Source organism: Hemitrygon akajei, chromosome 28, assembly GCF_048418815.1.
Source record: "Hemitrygon akajei chromosome 28, sHemAka1.3, whole genome shotgun sequence".
NCBI classification, from domain to species: Eukaryota; Metazoa; Chordata; class Chondrichthyes; order Myliobatiformes; family Dasyatidae; genus Hemitrygon; species Hemitrygon akajei.
Window position 1 is genome coordinate 28645214 of NC_133151.1, and position 19340 is coordinate 28664553.

The following is a 19340-nucleotide window of genomic DNA, read 5'->3' on the forward strand; positions in this document are numbered from 1 at the left end:
AGAGAACAGATGAATTATTAAAGTAACTGGCCAATAGTATAAAGGAGGATACAAGATTTTTTTCAGACATTTAAAGAGTAAAAGAGAGGCAAGACTGGATCAGGATTCAGGTTTCCCACTCTCACCTTCAGAATCACATCCCTCCCTGATCCTCCTTTACACTGTTTAGTTTATTCTGTATTTCTTATTTAACCCGGCAGTCTTGATCATTTAGTGAAGAGGGCCACAGCGTGGCAAATGCATTTCAATACAGATAAATGTGAGACAGTGCACATTGCAAAGTCAAACCAGTGTAGAACTTACACTATGAATGATCGGTCAATAGGGAGTGTATTGGGCCGGAGAGATTTAGGGGTAAATCTCTCACACACAGTTCATTGAAAGTGGTGTCACTGATAGACAGAGTGGTGAAGAACGGTGTTTAACATGCTGGTCTTCATTAGTCAGGGGATTGAGTATATCAGTTGGGACATTATGTTACAGTTGTGTCAGTGACTGGAGGCCACACTTACCGTATTGTGTACAGCTCTTGTCACCGTTATAGGAAACGTGGTTAAACTGGGGAGAGTGTAGAAAAGATTTCCAAGGATGTTTCCAGGACCTGAGATTCTCAGTTACACAGAGAGGTTGGTCAGACAATGTCCGTTGTCCTTTATTCCTTGGAATCAGAATCATTTATCATCGTGTTATATGACAAGGAATCTGTCATTTTATTTTGACGGCAGTACAATGCGATGAAGGTGCAGATGTGAACATTGTATCAGCATAACGCCAAGAGATTCTGGGAATCGCGAACAACGCGGACAAAGTGCTGGAGGAACCCAGCAAGTCAGGCAGCCTCTCCCACCAGAGTCCTGATGAAGGGTCTCAGCCCGAAATGTCGGCTGTTTATTCCCACCATTGATGCTGCCTGACTTGATGATTTCCGCCAGCATTGAGTGTGTATTGTGTCAGAGCGAGGGTGAGTTAAAGGAGCGGGCGGCTTAGACCAGTGTCACTGTGTTTGTGAGTCCGAACACATCGTAGGATTTCTCAGCGCCTCCTGTAGAAAATGAAAAGATTTTTCTGTTACGGAAGCGCCCCACTCCCCGGCTTAGTCCCGAAGAGGGAATTAACCGCAAAGTTTTAATTAGTTTAAATAATTCAGCCACAAAGCAGAGAACAGGTCACCGATCGGGAGAGAGAACGCGGGCAATGCAGTAATGAAACGGGTTAAAATAGAAAGCGCTGCCTTTAATCCCGATTAAACTTTCTTTCCAGCGAACATTCTGGCCTCAGTGACAGACACGGACTAGTCCGAGTCTCCCCAGCGTCCGATTTGAATTGGAATCGGCGAGTTTTTGAGGAGAGAGAAACACAGCAAAATGAAGCTGCCGGGAGCTGAAAGCAGGATGTCTCCGCCCCGTCCGCTCGCTGCCTTTAAATTGCTCTGTGCCGCCACCTTTCGCTTCATTTCTCATTCAGTTCTAATTGTGAGAAGGATTTACCAGAGTCGCCGACATGACTGAGACAGCACCCGCCGAAACGGCTCCTCCAGCCGCACCCGCCGCCGCAAAGAAGACTCCGAAGAAGAAGGCGGCTGTCCGGAGCAAACCAACCGGTCCCTCGCTGGGCGAACAGATCGATAAGATCGTGGCGGGTTGTCGCGATAGGAAGGGTATGTCCTGCGCGGCCATCATGAAGGCTCTGGACGGCAGCGGTGTCGATGTGGTGAAACGTCGCCCCCAGATCAAGATGAGCATCAAGAGGAAAGTGGAAAGCGGCTCCTTGGTTCAGATGAAGGGGTCTGGTCTTTCGGGATCCTTTAAATCCGGTAAAGGGAAAAGTGCCGCGAAGGTGGTGAAAAAAGCGAAGAAGCCATCGGCTAAGAAATCTGCAATCAAGAAATCTCCCAGCAAGAAGCTTGGCGCCAAGAAACCAGCGGCTAAGAAACCGGTAGCTAAGAAACCAGCGGCTAAGAAACCCGCAGCTAAGAAACCAGCGGCTAAGAAAGTGGCAGCTAAGAAACCCGCGGCTAAGAAAGCGGCGCCGAAGCCCAAAAGCCCCAAGAAAGCCGCAGCCCCGAAGGCAAAGGCGGCCAAGAAGCCGAAGTCCAAATCCGCGAAACCCAAGAAGACAGCAGTCAAAAAGTGAATTGAGAATACACCATTTGTAAGTATCTGAACCCAACGGCTCTTCTCAGAGCCACCCACATCTCAGAAAAGAGCTGATTCAGAGTGTTGTGATTCCCGTGCCGGGTCCGATTGAGCTTTCCGGGGGAACTTCTCACATAGAACCCGAGATTGCCGGTACCCGACATATGGTGCGGCCATCCTGTCTCAGTGTCTCAAATGAGACACGGATGCCTGAGCTGAGATTGAGAGATATGGGATGTGGGCAGTTTCAGGCCCAATTCCTTCTCCGATGCCGGGAGAGAGTGACTGAGACATTGACGCCAGCGGAGATTCAGCTGAGTTGATTGGGAACTGCTGAAACCTATGCGAGAGGGGAGGGGGCGTGTTGAGAGACAGATCGGTCTATGGGGACGGACTGCAGCGGGAGGATATATGATAAACTACCCGGTAGAATTGCCGACTGACCTTCATTCAGGTCCCAGCTACAAAACTAGTTTATTTACGCAAAACACCAACATCAAACATGTACAGTATTTGGCAGCCCTTTCTTTTGCCGTGGTAGTGGCTCTTAAAAGAGCCTTTTCTTGTATTTGGTGTATAGGCTGGTCTTAGGCGCGCTCCCCGCGGATGCGGCGGGCCAACTGGATGTCCTTGGGCATAATGGTGACTCGCTTGGCGTGGATGGCGCACAGGTTAGTGTCCTCAAAGAGCCCGACCAGGTAAGCCTCACTTGCCTCCTGCAGGGCCATGACGGCCGAGCTCTGGAAACGCAGATCGGTTTTGAAGTCCTGAGCGATCTCCCGGACGAGGCGCTGGAAGGGAAGTTTACGGATGAGCAGCTCGGTGGATTTCTGGTAGCGCCGGATCTCCCTCAGAGCCACGGTGCCGGGCCGGTAGCGATGAGGCTTCTTCACTCCGCCGGTGGCAGGAGCGCTCTTCCGCGCCGCTTTGGTCGCCAACTGTTTGCGAGGAGCTTTTCCGCCAGTCGATTTGCGCGCGGTCTGCTTGGTGCGGGCCATTCTGCTTCGGGAGTAAGAACACAGGCTGAAATACACGAACAAGATAGACGAAACGGGCTCCAGCACAGGCTTTTATACCGCTTGGAAGGGCCGTCCCATCGCTTATGATTAGCTGAACACCAGCTGTCTATTAAAGGATCTCCTTGCTGCGATTGGTTTATTAATTTCAAGCAGGCTGGCGGCGAATAACAATTTAGGACAAAATGGGAAACTGTTAACTGGCGGTCGAATTTCATCCAATCAGAATGCACTGTAATTGGCGCCCGATAAATTTCAAATTGCCCGTCAATTTCAGCGCACTCAGCAATGGTGCTTGATAAATTCTTATTATTTACAATTAATTCTATCACGGATCATACATTTTCAGTTTCATTTAATATCTAAAGCACTCAGTTAAGATTTGAATGCATAATTACGGAATTGTTCCTCTAAACGATGTAACTTATTTCTGACCAAGACGGACGGGGAGATTAAGATCAATATAAATGCATTCAGCATTTACGGTAATCACCGTCTGTAAAGGCAGAATCGCCGCTAAATTTCAAGCAGAACAGTTTAATCGATTTCAAATGTCATCAGATGAATGTAGTAGGATCGATAAAAAATAATTAAAAGTTTGTGGACACGGCTCCCTCTGTGAGGCGGTGGGTGGCTCTTGGAAGAGCCTTTGTGTTGTCCTCGGGAGGAAGTGGGAGTTTTTCAGCCGCCGAAGCCATAGAGAGTGCGGCCCTGGCGTTTCAGAGCGTACACCACATCCATGGCAGTGACCGTCTTGCGCTTGGCGTGTTCAGTGTAGGTGACCGCATCCCGGATCACATTCTCCAGGAAAACCTTCAGCACCCCGCGGGTCTCCTCGTAGATCAGACCCGAGATCCGCTTGACGCCGCCACGGCGAGCAAGACGGCGGATGGCCGGTTTGGTGATGCCCTGGATGTTATCACGGAGCACTTTACGGTGCCGCTTGGCTCCGCCTTTGCCCAGTCCTTTGCCTCCTTTCCCTCTACCAGACATGACGCTGCTTCACTTAGGTCGCTGTTCAGTGACAAACCGACTGCTGCTGTCTCCTTTTATACACAACGCCCCGACCTGCCCGAGAAACGCGCAGAGAGACAGAGGCGGGGAGGGGAGGAGACAGAGTCAGAGTCACGGACAGAGCCAAGACGGGCCTCTCATCGTCCAGCTCCGCCTTCACTTTATTACGCCCGCCATTATACGACACAAAGCGCTTCAGCGGAAAAAAAAACTCTCACACACCACGTACAGACCGGAGGATTTCTGGAAATTTGCTGATTCTCCTGCTTTAAATTATCGGAAGTGCTTTTCCATTTCGCAAATACCCGAGAACCCCGGTCTGTCCCTCCATCATGGGGCCGCCATGACCAGTGCGAGCGCCCTCACACACAGCAGTTGGTGGGCGATGGTGCAGTCATTTCCAGTGATGAGAGGGTTAATTCATTAGAACGACTATTCCTCTGGGTCGCGAGGGAAATGAAAGTCCGGTCACATAAAGGAACAGGATACATAGGCAGATACAAGGATATATATACCGCGCTTCTGGTGTCTTCTAAAGCCCAGGTAAAGTGGTGGCCGAGGAGCTGGTGCGAGGTGGGTGGGGGCTTCACGTACAAGGATCATTGGGGTCCCGAGGGAAAGGTGAGACGGGTCCAAGGAGGAGGGGAGCCAATATGTTTTACGGTGACCTTTCTGCGTGCTACACCAAAGGGTTTAAATGAGTAGGTATGAGGTCCTACAAAGTGATTTTCGGGTACTAGGTTAAAAAGCAGGACCTCCAGCATTGTAATTACGGAATTGTGGGTCAAACCTTGAGCTGGTGTGGTGAGAAAATGATATTTCGTGCAGTTTAAAATTGTTGCTGAGGAACTGATGCAGGAGGGAAGTCTTCAGATTCATGGATCAATGGGCTCCCTTCCAGGCAGGTGGGAGACCAGGGCAAACAAGCCCATTTGCATCTGAACCGGAGGGGAACCAACATCCTCACCAGGAGGTTTGATGGCGTCACTTGGCAGAGTTTGAACTGGAATCGCAAGTGGGAGAATGCATGTATGACAAGACAGTCTGAAAAGAAGGAGAGCCAATGTCAGGCTAATAAACATGCTGGGACTGATGGGCTGAAATTAGTTTATTTCAACATTAGGAGTATTATGTTGTCGGACAGACAGGGCTGCCAGCTCAACGCTCCTGCGTTTCATTGTTTTACATGTGAGTGGGGTTTAACAGGAGCAGAGGTTACCCCACTGGGAATGTCACAACACAAAGGAAGGCTCATTTACAGAGGCAATCTGCAGTTACACTGATAGGATTATCATTCTGGCCCCCAATGACCAGTGCGGGGACTTTATCTTCCCTAGAATTGATTGGAACTTGCTTAATACTTAGATGCACAAGAATTCTTCAGCGAATCTTAAGTGTTTGAAACATTATGTACAGAGCCCAACCAGAGGAGAGAACAGGAGGAATTAGTTTTGGGAAATGAGCCAGGCCAGCTGACAGCTAAGAGTCAGTGAATATTCTGGGATCGTATTTTTTTTTATAGTGATGAGGAAGAATAAAATCAGATCTTGTATGAAGGTACTGAATTGCAGGAGGGCAGGTTAGTACGGAGTAAGACAGAAACCACGGGGCATTGATTAGGAGCAGCCACTGTCAGACAAGTCCACATCTGACATGTGGGAGCTGTTTAAAGACCAACAGATCCGAGTTAACCAGAGAATGGAAAGGTCAACTCAAGATTAAAGGAGGAATGATGTGGTTGAAGTCAGACCAAGTGGCTGAGGTTCTAAATGAGTATGTTGTGTCAATATTTACTGAGGAGAAGGAACTGAATGTGAATGAAAACAGAGTGGAGCATGCTAATGTACAGAGACGTGTTGAGATCAAGGAGGAGGTTGTGCTGGGACGTCTGAAAAGCAATAAGATGGATAAGACTCCAGGACCTGAAGGCATATATCCTACAATAGTGAAAGAAGCAAGTCAGCAGATTGCTGGCGATTTGACAAGGACCAGTGTGTCCTCGATCACAACATGTGAGGTCCCACAGGACTTGAGTGTCACAAATTTTGCAGCTTTGTTCATGAAGGGAAATAACAGGAATCCAGGAATCTATCGGCAAGGCAGCCTCATTTCAGTGGCAGACAAGCTACTGGGGAGGATATTGAGGTACAGGATTTATGCACATTTGGAAAGGCATGGCCTGCTTAGGGACAATCAGCATGGTTTTGTGTGGGCAGATCACACTTGACAAAATTGATCGAGGTTTCAGAGGTGGTGATATAGACTCTAAGATATAGGATCAGAATTAGGCCCATCAAATCTGCTCTGTCATTTCATCATGGCTAATCCATTTTCCCTCAAAGCCCTAATCTCCTGCCTTCTCCCTGTAACCCTTCATGATCTGACCAATCAAGAATCTACCAACCTCTGCCTTAAATATACATAAAGTCTTGTCTCTACAGCTGCCCGAGGCAACAAATTCCACAGATTCATCACTCTCTGGCTAAAGAAATTCCTCATCTCCACATTCTACAAGGATGATGCTCTATTCTGAGGCTGTGTCCTCTGTTCTTAGACACTCCCATCCTCTGCACATCCACTTTATCAAGGCCTTTCATCATTCAATAGGTTTCAATTAGGTCAGCCCTCATTGACCTAAATTCCAGTGAGTACAGGCCCAGAGCAATCAAACGCTCTTCATATGCCCAGCTGTTTCATCCTGGAGGCAATTTTGAGAGTCTCCTTTGAAACACATCCAGTTTCAGCTCATCCTTCCTAAGATAAAGGGCTCACAAATGCTCTCAATACTCCAGTGAGACCTCACCAGTACTTTATAAAGTCTAAAAATTGTTATGATTGGTGCAGATATTGTGGACTGAAGGGCAGGTTGCCATCTGATCCATATTGTGTACTGATGAATATGTTTGATCTACCAGCTATTGCAGGGACATGGTTACAGAGACTTGGACTGGGAATTTGACATTCCTACATGTTTAATGTTCCACACAGAATCGGCAAAATGGAAAGGAGCAGGGTGGGTTTGTTCATAACGTGCTGGTGAAGGGGTGGATACAGTGCTATCAAAAGTATTCAGTCTCCTTTGGAGGTTTTCATGTTTATTCTGCAATGTTGATTCACAGTGGCTTTAATTTGGCTTTATTTTCACACACTGATCAGCAGAATGGACTCTCTGGTGTCAAAGTGAAAAACAGATCTTTACAAAGTGATCTAATTAATTGGAAATATAAAACACAAAATAATTTAATTGCATTGGTATTCACCTCCTTCAAGTCAGTAATTAGTTGATGCACCTTTGTCAGTAATTACCATTGGCTCTGTGTGGATAGGTCTCTATCCGCTTTGCACATCTGGACACTGAAAATTTTCCCCATTCTTCTTTACAAAACTGCTGAAGCTCTGTCAGATTGCATGGAGTTCATGAGTGAACAGATCTTTTCAAGTCCAGCCACAAATTCTCAATTGGATTGAGGTCCGGACTCTGACTTGGCCACTCCAGGACATTAACTTTGGTTTTAAGTCATTCCTGTGTAGTTTTGGTTTTATACTTGCAGTCATTCTCCTGCTAGAAAATGAATCTTCTCTTAAGTCACAGTTCACTTGCAGTCTGAATTGGGTTTTCTTCCAAGATTTCACTGTATTTGGTTGCATTCATTTTACCCTCTACTTTTATGAGCCTTTCAGGGACTGCTGCAGTGAAACCGCACCACAGCATGATGCAGCCTCACCATGCTGGGATGGTGTGTTTTTGATGCTGTGCGGTGTTTGTCTTGCGCCAAGCTTAGTGTTTAATCTGATGGCCAAAAAGGTCAATTTTGTTTCATCAGACTATAGAACCTTCTTCCAGTTGACTTCAGAGACTTCTGGCAAACTCCAGGTGAGATTTCATGAGAGCTTTTTTCAACAATGGCTTTCTCTTTGCTACTCTCCCAAAAAGCTCTGACAGGTGATGCATCTGGGCTACAGTTGTTGTATACACAGTCTCTCCCATCTCAGCCACTGAAGACTGTGATTTCTCTAGAGTTAGCATAGGTCTCTTGGTGGTCTCCCTCACTCGTCCCCTTCTTGCACAGTCACTCAGTTTTTGAGGATGGCCTGATTCTGGCAGATTTACAGCTCTGCCATATTCTTTCCATTTCAGGATGAGTGACTTAACTGTACTCTAAGGGATATTCAGTGACTTGAAAATTTTCTTGTATCCATTTCCTGAATTGTGTTTTTCAATTACCTTTTTGCAGAGCTGCTCAGAGTGTTCATTTGTTTTTATGGTGTAGTTTCTCCCAGGATACTGACTACCAACAGTCGTGTATTTTTACTACAATCAATTGAAACACCTTGACTCACACAGTGACCTCCACTTAACTGATAATGTAATTTCTAAATCTACTTGACTGTACCAGTGATGATTTGGGGGTGAATATTTATACAGTCAATTATTTTGTGTTTTATATCTGTAATTAATTTAAAACACTTTATGGAGATCTGTTAGGAGTGGTCTCAAGATCCTCAGGTGATGGGATAAAGCACAAAAGGGGAAATATCAAAGAGAGATGACAATGGAAATGAGATTGTCATGACAGATTTAATCGGAAGCAGATTGGGGCATCACTACATTGAGTCCCTTTGCTCTGTGAGCTGCAAAAAATCACAATCTACCAGTGGCAACTCATTCTAGTTCCATTTCCCATTCACATACTGACATATTGGTGCCTTACAGCTGTCTTAACCAGTGGTGGGGTGGTAATAGGGACAAGCTGTCACTTCCTATTAATTGCTGCTTCAAATTGCCTCTGTCAACCAAGTCCAGCTCCTGGCTTTTACATATGGCTTAGCTACGAAGCCTGACAAACTCTTTCTAGTGACGGGGAGGGTCTAAATGGGTTTACTGGTATCATATAACTAACTGCTATGGGCAGATAGGGCTTTCACCCATGGTTGGCAGCTCATCTAGTGGAAGGAAAATTCTGATCTGAAACCTCTACTGGCTTGTGGCTAGACCCATTCATGGAGAAGGCTTCGGGAGTAAACCCCGAGGAACAATCCAGAGCTGGATTCCCTGTCGGTCCGATGTTCAATGCAGACTGGCAATCCTATGATACCATTGCTGCCTGACCCGATCGGTCTCTGCCGTTGCTCTGGATTCATCAGATGTGTTGAGAGCAGGAGCCCCTACATGGGCAACAGCTTGCTTTACGTATCGTACTACCCTGGCTTGCAAATTGAGTTTCACAGCGAGGGTACAATATCCATGGTTGACCCTGACCCAGCAGAGGGCCATCACTACAAAGTCTGTCCATGGCCTCCTCTACTACTACGATGAGGCTAAATACAGGTTAGATGAGCAACATCACATATTCTGACTGTGTAGCCTCCAATCTCGACAGTATGAACATTGATTTCTCCAAATTCTGGAACTCACTACCCTCTATTCCCCCCCCCCCCCCAAACTGCTCCTTTTTTTCTGACTTTTCCCCATTCTGGTGCCATTTAACCCCTTGACTTCTCCTCACACATCCTCATGACCTGCCCATCAACTCTCTCTGGTTCTCCACTTCCTTTGTGTCATCCCATCGTCTAACGTTCTGTCCTAATGGATTCCCTTCTCTTCCTCACTTTGCCTTTTCTGCCTGTTACCCAGCTCCTCACATCATCATTCCTCCACAAACCACACCTCCCACTCGCTTGTCCTCCTCTCCCTCCCCCACCACCTTATTCTGACTTTTGTCCCTTTCTTTCTAATCCCAGTGAAGGTTCTCAGCCCGAAATGTCGACCGTTCGCTGAGTTCCTCCAGCATTTTGTTGTCAGTTTGCTTCAGTCTGTGTATTGATTAAACTAATCAAACTGGTACAGTGGAAGATGAATTTGTGGAGTGGTCAGAGACAGTTTCTTACAGCAGGATCTTACCCAGGAACAGGACATTTCAGATGTAATCTGTGTAATGAGATGGGAATACAGAGAGATCTTGTGGTGAAGGATCTGTGAAGAAGTGATCACAATGTGGGAGAACTCCAGAGCCAGATTGAGGGTGAACACCAGGGTCCAGAACCAATGTCCTCAACATAAATAAAGGCAATTCCAGCGATGTGAAAGTGGAGTTGTCTGGGGCAGACGGAGTAAATAGGTGCAGGGACAGGTCAGTGATGAGCAGTGGCGATGTTTAAGGAGACTGTTCATAACACTCAGCAGACATTGATACCAATTAGACAGAGACAGCAAAGAACCTTCTGTGGTCAATGGAGTTCAAGGGAAAGATTAAATGAAAGAGCACATAAAGAGGCAAGGGTTGGCGGTAGAAAAGAGGATCAGGATTTTTCCAGGAACCAGTGATGAGACAAAAGCTAAAACTAATAAGGAAAAAGCAGATAAGTTAACTCAATAATTTGCATTAGTGTTCACAATGGGGACACAGCAAACATCCCACGGATATCTAACGGTGACATTTCAACATTGTGCAATAATGTGTAACAATCATCATCAGGAGGGAGGAACGAATGGGACTAAAAGCAAACATTATCAGGTCCCAACAACCTGCACTGGAGGGTTTCACAGGAAGTCTGGAGAGAAAGTAGAGACATTGAAGCCTGTCAAAACTCACTGTGTTACGGAAAGGTCGCAATGGAGTTGAAAACCATTGTTGAAGAAGGGTGGAAGAAAGGTGACTGTAGTCCAGCTAACTTCACTTCAGCTATTGGAGTCTATAATCTGTGAAGAAATAACAAGTCATTTAGAAAAGTTTAATGTCATTGAACTAAGCCAAGAGGGTTTACAGTCAGATTCACACAGCAGAGAAACAAGCCCTTCAACTCAAATGGTCCACACTGACCAAAGTTCCCATCTGAGCTTGTGGTCAGTAACCCCCTCACCACCACATTATGAACAAGGTTATCCTCCACCTTGTCCCATTTCCCTGCATTTCCCTGGGTATCCTTCAAAACCTTTCTGATTGGACATTTGGTCTCTCCAACAGGATATGGGGAAGCTGGTGAGTAGAATACATGGTAAATGGAGTTTAATGTGTTAAGTGTGATGGCATGTGGTAGGAGGAATCAAAATTCACTACTATTTATGTGGAGGTAAATTGTAAATGAGAGAAATAGAGTGGGGTTGAGGTGTTGCCTGCACAACAAAATAGAGACGGGTGCAGTGAGGGGTTCATAAGACCACATATGACCAAGGTTCAGAGGTGAATGGCTCATTGACATTTATTGCTGAGGCATTAGTGCAGAAAAACAGAGAAGTGTTGTTACAGTGTCAAACAAACAAACAATGATGGATTTTGGGAAGTTAAAGCAGGTCAGGACGTACCCAGTGAATGGCAGGGTCCTGAGGAGTGTTAATGAAATGATAAACCTGAGGCACATGTAAATAGTTCCCTGAAAGTGCCAACACAGGTAGACAAGGTGGTGAAGAAGGTGCACAACATGCTTACCTTCATGGCAAAGGCTTTCAGAGGAGTTTGGCCATCACATTACAGTTGTACAAATCAATAATTAAACCACACCAGGAGTAGCCTGTGCAGTTCTGGTCACCATGAGAGGAAGGATGTGATTAAGGTGCAGAAATGATTCACAGGAATGTTACTCGGACTGGGGGCTTGAGTTACAAGGAAAGATCAGACTGAATGGGACTGTTTTCCCTGGAGTGAAGGAGGCTGAGCGGAGAAATGACAGAAGTTTATAAAACTATGAGAGGTGTAGACAAGGTAGACAGTCAGAATCACTTCCCCAGGGTAGAAGTATCAAATATGAGAAGGCACAACTTTAAAATGCCAGGGTGAGAATTTAAAGGTGGATTTCATGGCAGGTAAGATTTCTGTTTCCATACAGAGAGTGGTGAGGGCCGGGTTTGGGCTGCCATGCAGAGTGATGGAAGCAGATATGATAATGACACTTAACAGGGTTTTAGATAAGCCATGAATATTCAGAGAATTGAAGCACATGAATTATACGCAGGCTGAAGAGATTTAGTTTCATTTTGCATCCTGTTCAGCACAGACAGAAGAAGGGCCTGTTCCTGTGCTGTACTGTTCTGTGTTCTCGGTGAGCCTCAGTGACGGGGGATTCTTTAGCCGGGGTCACAGACAGGTGTATCAGTGGCAAGGAGAGAGACTGCAGGATGCTGCATTACCTCCCTGGTACTAGGGCCAAGGATGCAACTGAACAAGTACAGGCCATTCTGAAAGGGCAGGGTGAGCAGCCAGAGGACATGTCCATATTGGTTCTAACAAAAGAAACAAAGTCCTGCAAAGAGACTTAGGGATTTGGGGAAAAAGTTAAGTAGAGCCTCTTGGGGGGGGTGACGGGGATAATCCCAGTGTCACCTGCTACCGAGGGAAGAAATAAAAAGGTGGTACAGTTATATGTGTGGCTAACAAGCTGGTGCAGGACGGAGGGTTTTAGTTAAATGGATCATTGAGTTTTTTTTCCAGGAGAGGAGATGGGAAGTGTGAAAGGTCAGTAGTGGCGTTGACGGATGTGGATTAACACAGAAATTAAGTCCAAATAGACAAATTACAGTGTCTCAGTAGCACTACAAGTGGACAGATAAACAAATATTAGAAGTAAGAGAAAGAATAAAAAGTTACCACAAACAGTCTAACATGAGGGGTGTCATCACTTCCCCGGCTATAGGTTGACTCATCACAGAGCCGAGAGTCAGAATGACTTCATACAGCGGTCCTTGGAGCAGCACAGTATGTCAGTCTGTTACTGAAGATGCTCCTCTGTTCAGCCAAGGAGGCATGCAGAGGGTGAGAAACGTTGTCCAGAAATGCAAGGATATACATTGGATCCTTTGTTCTACCACGGTCTCCAGTGTGTCCAGTTTGACTCCGATAACAGAGTCAGCCTTTCTAATCAGTTTATTCTCAGATGACATCACCCGTGTTGATGCCAATGGCCCAGTACACCACTGCATAGTTAGGCCAAGTTAATAAATACAGTGGCATTGAGGGCCTGAAGTGTGCTTGTATCAGTGCCGGGTGTGGAACAGTTAATGCAGATGTACTTACAGCCTGGATTAGTACATGGCACAGAGATTCAGCCATTACAGAGAAGGGCAGGACTGGTAGCTAAACATTCCAGGATTCAGATTCAGACAGTCCAGAGGGAGGTGAATGAGGTCGGGGAGCTGTACTGCTGATCAGGCAGAATGTCACAAATTCAAGGTCATCCCAGAGGCTCATCAAGTGAGACAATGTGGGTGGAACTCAGGAATGAGAAAGGTGCAATCACTGTGATGGGATGAAACTGTAGGGCCCCCAACAGCCAGTAAGAGAGAGAGGAATAGCTATGTCAGCAGGTTATCGACTGATGTTAAAACAACCAAGTATCTGCAGTGAATAATCTCCGGAAACTGACTGGGTCTCCCTTCCCACCTGAGACTTGGTTGGGGCATTATTTGTTAAGTGTTTTCAGCAAGGTTTCCTGAAACAGTATGTGGCAGGAACAACCAGTGTTCAAAGAGAAATTAGTCAGGACCTTCAGGGGAAATAACCTGCAGCGCTGTGGGGACAGAGATGCGAATGGGACTGTGGAAATGTAGAAGGAGCTGGTATAAACTTAATGGGTCAAATAGACTAGATCATCCCAGAATGATCCTGTGACCAGTAATAGTCTGAAAAAATTATTCTAGTCTCCAGTGAATCTTCTAAGCTCCTGGTTGGACAAGATCAATTAAGGACACACTTCTGTGAAAACACTGACACCATATTCCAAGCACACTGAGGAGCACAGCACCGGCCAGTGAGGACACAGACCAGTACAACACCCGGCTCTCTACTACAACGTTCAAAGCTGAAAGTAAATGTATTATCAAAATACATTTCTGTCATCAAACGCAACCTTGGGATTTATTTTCTTGTAGGCATACTGCTGGTTTGTTAGAGCTGTTGGGGAGGGTATAAACTAATTTGGCAGGGGCATGAGAACTGGCCTGAAAGGACTTAGGATAGGACAGATGGTAAAGAAAGAAAAGATAGCATGCAGTCACACTGTCAGGAAGAGCGAGCAGATGATAGGACATAACTGCAGCCAGCAGAGGGATGCAGAATCAATAAGGGTAGCAAATCCAATACTTGAAGTGTTATACCTCAATGCACAGAGTATAAGAAATAAGGTGGATAATCTTATTGCCCTGTTACGGATTGTCATGTATAATGTGATCATCACGGAATCACGGCTGAAAAATATTTATAGTTGGGAGCTAAATGCCCAAGTTAGACAAATCAGAGGGCCAGGAAGGTAGGCATATGGGATGGCATGGCTCTGCTGGTAAATAATGGTATCAAATCAGTAGAAAGATGTGCCATAGGATCGGAAGATGTTGAATCATTGTGAGTAGAGTTAAAAAAAACTGCAAGTGTAAAAGGACATTGATGCAGCTATAAACAGGCAGTCAACAGTTGTTTGGATGTGGACCACAGATTACAACAGGAAATAGAAAAAGCATGTCAGAAGGGCAATGTTATTGGAGATTTCATGGGAGATTTCAACATCCAGGTCAACTGGGAAAATCAGGTTGGAAATAGATCTCAAGAGAGTGGGTTTGTTGAATGCCCAAGAGATGGCTCTTCAGAGCAGTTTGTCATTGAGCCTACTAGGGAATCAGCTATACTGGATTATGTGTTATTTAATGAACAGGAGGCAATTAGGGAACTTTAAGTAAAAGAACCCTTAGGAGGCAGCGATCACAGTATCATTGAATTCAACTTGAAATTGGATAGTGAGAGAGTACTGTCTGACAGAGCAGTGTTTCAGTGGAGTAAAGGTAGTAACAGTGGTATGAGAGAGGAGTTGGCTAAAGTAAATTGGAAGGAGATGCTGGCAGAGATGGCAGCAGAGCAGCAATGGTGAGAGTTTCTGAGAAAAATGAGGGAGGTGCAGGATAAATGTATTCCAGAAACAAATAAATACTCAAATGGCAAAATTGTACAACTGTGGCTGACAAGGAGGTCAAAGCTAATGTAAAACCAAAAGGGAGGGTATAAAACAAAGAAAAAAAAAGTCAGAGTACAGAGAATTGGGAAGCTTCTGACCGCTTACAGAGAGCAACCTAAAGAGGATAAAGATTAAATATGCAAGCAAGCTAGCAAATATTATCAAAGTGGATAGTTTAAGATTTTTCAAGTATGTAAAACATAAAGGTGAGATGAGACTGGATATTGGACTGCTAGAAGATCAGGCCAGATAAATCATAATGTGTTGGGGGGGAAGGAGATGGCGGATGAACTAAATGAGTGTTTTCCATCAGTGGAAGATACTAGCCGTGTGCCAGATGTTGAAGGGTGTGAGGGGAGAGAAGGGAATGCAGTTATTATTATTGTAAGGGAAAGGTGCTCAAAAAGCTGAAAGCCCTGAGGGTATACAAGTCACCCGGACCAGCTGAACTGCACCCTAGGGTTCTTGCAGAGTTAACAGTAGAGATTATGGTGCCATTAGTAATGATCTTTCAAAACGTATTGGACTCTGGCATGGTGCTAGGGGACTGGAAAATTGCAAATGTCACTCGACTCTTTAAGAAAGGAGGAAGGCAGCAGAAAGGAAATTATAGACCAGTTAGCCTGACCTCAGTGGTTGGTAAGATGTTGGCAGTTAATTGTTAAGGATGAGGTTATAGAGTATTGGAAACACAGGACAAGAAAAGACAAAGTCAGCATGGTTTCCTTAAGGGGAAATCTTGCCTGATGAATCTGTTGGAATTCTTTGAGATTGCACGCAGGATAGATAAAGGGGATGCAGCTTCTGTCATAGATTTGGACTTTCAAAAGGCCTTTAACAAGGTGCCACACATGAGGCTGCTTACAAAGTTAATCGCCCATGGTATGACAGGAAAGTTGCTGGCGTGGTTACAGCATTGGCTGATTGGTAGAAGGCAGCAAGAGGGAATAAAAGGGTCCTCTCTGGTTGTCTGCGAGTGAGTAGTGGTGTTCCGCAGCGGTCGGTGTTGGGACAATTTATTTTTAGGCTGTATATCAATGAATTAAATGATAGAATAGATGGCTTTGTTGCAAGTTTGCAGATGACAAGAAGGCAGGTACTGTTCAGGAAACAGGTAGGTTGTAGAAGTACTTTGACAGATTAGGAGAATTGGCAAGACAATGGCAAATGAAATACATTGTTGGAAAATGCATGGTCGTGCACTTTAGTAGTAGAAATAAACGTACAGACTATTTTCTAAATAGGGAGAAAATCCAAAAATCTGAGATGCAAAGGGACTTGGGAGTCTTTGTGCAGACCAATCTAAAGATAGCTTGCAGGTAAAGTCAGAGGAAGGCAAAAGCAATGTTAGCATTCACATCAAGCGGTTAGAATACAAGAGCAGGGATGTGATGCTGAGACTTTATAAGGCATTAGTAAGGCCTCACCTTGAGTATTGTGAAGAGTTTTGGGCTCCTCATCTAAGAAAAGATGTGCTGGCTTTGGAAAGGTTCCAGATGACGTTCACAAGGATGATTCTGGGAAAGAAACAGTTATCATACGAGGAACATCTGACAGCTCTGGGTCTGTATTCACTGGAATTTTGAAGGATGGGGGAGGGGGAAATCTCATTTCGAATGTTGAAAGGCCTGGACTGAGTATGTGTGGAAAGGATGTTTCCTATGTTGGAGGAGTCTAGGAGTGAAAGGCACAACATCAGGATAGAGGGGTGTCCATTTAAAACAGAAATGCGGAGAAATTCTTTAGCCAGAGTGTGCTGAATTAGTTCAATTTATAACCACAAGGCCACATCCTTGGGTGTATTTAAGGTAGAGCTTGATAGGCTGATGAATGGACATGGCTCGCTTCTCCACTCTGCACGGAATTAAGCATATGTGCACAGACTCTCTTTGAGCATTTCAGTTCAATACGCTACAGAATTTGCTTGTGCTTATTGTTTGCAGGATTTGTCTGTCTTTCTGCACATTGGGTGTTTTATGGTCTTATTTTATTAGTGGGTTCTTTTGGCTTTCTTTGTTTTATGGCAGCCTGTTTAAAACAAACCTCAAAGTTGTAGAATGTACAAGTACTTTGATAATAAATTTACTTTGAACTTTGATTCAAATACCTGATGCCTGAGGGATAAAATAAGGACAAAAATTTAACAAAACTTAAAACTGATGCTCCTTTAGTTACAGGCCAGGATGCAGAAGATTGGAAAATGATAAATATTCTTCCTCTTTTTAAGAACTGCAATAGGGACAAAAAAGGAAACGGTACCCTGGTGACACTTACGTTAATGGGAGAGATATTATTGGAAAAGATATTTAAGGATGGATCAGCTCAGACTTTATAAGGCATTGGTCCAATCACACTTGGAGTATTATGAACAATTTTGGGCACCTTATCTAAAAAACTACATGCTCACATAGGAGAGGGTCTAGAGGAGGTTCACAAAAATGATCCTGGCAATAAAAGGGTTAATGAACAAGGATTGTTTGATGGCTTTGGGCCTGTGCTCTCTGGACTTTAGAAGAATGAGGGAATCTCATTGAAACCGATCAAATATTAAAAGGTTAGAATGGAGTGAGGAGGGTATTTCCGATAGTGGGGCAGTCTAGGACCACAGGGCACAGCCTCAAAATACTAGGACATACCGTTATAACAAAGATAAGGAGCAATATCCTGAGGAAAGAGTAGTAAACTTGTGCTGCCTATGTCAGGATGTTGTTCACTGACTAGAGCTCAGCGTTTAACACCATCATTCCCACAGTCCTGATCAATAAGCTACGGAACACAGATTGTGTGGATTAATGGAGATGGGCTAACCCCTATTGGCATCAATGCATCTGGGGTTGAGAGGGTAAACAGCTTTAAGTTCCTCGGGAGCAACATACCCGAGGATCTCACGTGGTCTGTATGTACCTGCTGATTGGTGGAAAAGGCACAACAGCGCCTCTTTCACTTCAGACCACTGAGGAAGTTTGCTATGGGCCCCCAAATCCTAAGAACTTTCTACAGGGGCACAATTGGGAGCATCCCAACTGGCTGCATCACTGCCTGGGATGGGAACTGTACCTCCCTTAATCGCAGGACTCTGCAGAGTGTGGTGCGGACAGCCCAGCGCATCTGTAGTTGTGAACTTCCCATGATTCAGGACATTTACAAAGAACAGTGTGAGAAAAGGGCCCGAGGGATCATTGTGGACCCGAATCACTTCAAGCACAATCTATTCCAGCAGTAACCATCCAGGAAACGGTATTGCTGCATAAAAGACAGGAGCAACATGCTGCTGGACAGCTCCTTCCACCAGGCTATCAGACTGATTAACTCACGCTGATTTGAGGGAACCTCTATGTACTTTGGCTGTTCTATTTATTATCAATTATGATAAATTACTATGATTGCACATTGCATATTTAGATGGAGACATAACATAGATTTTTACTGCTCATGTACGTGAAAGATGCAAGAAATAAAGTCAATTCAAATTCAAATATCTCCTCTTCGCTGAGGAACAACACTGGCCCTGATGCACCTCAAGAATGTGCAGTTAGCCAACTGCTCTACTCCCTCTATACCCATGACTATGTGACTAAATATAGCTCAAATGCAATCTATAAATATGCCTCATACAACCATTGTTGGCAGAATCTCAGATGGAGATGATTGGACATACGGGAGTGGGATATACCAGCTAGTTGAGTGGTGTCGCAGCAACAACCTTGTGCTTAATGTCAGTAAGAGAAAACAGCTGATTGAAGGAAGGGTAAGACAAGGGAACACGAACCAATCCTCATAGAGGGATCAGAAGTGGACAGTGAACAATTTCAAGTTCCTGAGTGTCAATATCTCTGAGGATCTATTGATGCAGCTACAGTATAAAGAAGACAAGACAGCAGATATATTTCATCAGGAGTTTGAAGATTTTTGGTTTGTCACTTTAAAACACCCAAAAGCTGCTGTAGATGTATACTATATATATTATTAATAATATATTATTTCAGCTTTGCTCTATTTTAATCTACTTAATATACATATCCATATATACACACATACTGTAATTTATTTCTAGATTATCATGTACTGCATTGAACTGCTGCTGCTAAATTAACAAATTCCCAGATAAAAGTGTTTCAGAGGATTTAAAAATCTCTCATGATCTCTTATTCCTTGCAGAATGGGGCAGCAGATGAGATGGGCCAAACGGCCTAATTCTGCACCTGTGTCTTATGGTCCGATGGTCTTGGAGCAGCTGCAG

General features: G+C 44.8%; 2 protein-coding genes across 4 annotated transcripts in view; one reads left to right on the top strand and one right to left on the bottom strand.

Moving 5' to 3' along the window:
- LOC140717785 (histone H3) overlaps positions 1-19340 on the bottom strand; it is a 39086-nt gene that overhangs the window by 17673 nt on the left and 2073 nt on the right. The window contains exons 2-3 of one of the 3 annotated variants that reach the window (XM_073031508.1): positions 10759-10865; positions 2506-3134 (exon numbers count right to left, since the gene is read on the bottom strand). In XM_073031508.1, coding sequence (XP_072887609.1) covers positions 2723-3133 — 411 coding nt within the window. In that variant the 5' untranslated portion in view covers position 3134; positions 10759-10865 and the 3' untranslated portion in view covers positions 2506-2722. Of the gene's footprint in view, positions 1-2505; positions 3138-10758; positions 10866-19340 lie in introns of those variants that run through there. The other 2 variants (XM_073031507.1, XR_012096608.1) reach the window with 2 other exon arrangements.
- Positions 1455-2177, top strand: LOC140717538 (histone H1-like). The gene has a single exon (XM_073031111.1). It carries the CDS (start codon positions 1501-1503, stop codon positions 2131-2133), a length of 633 nt encoding a protein of 210 aa, XP_072887212.1. The 5' UTR covers positions 1455-1500; the 3' UTR covers positions 2134-2177.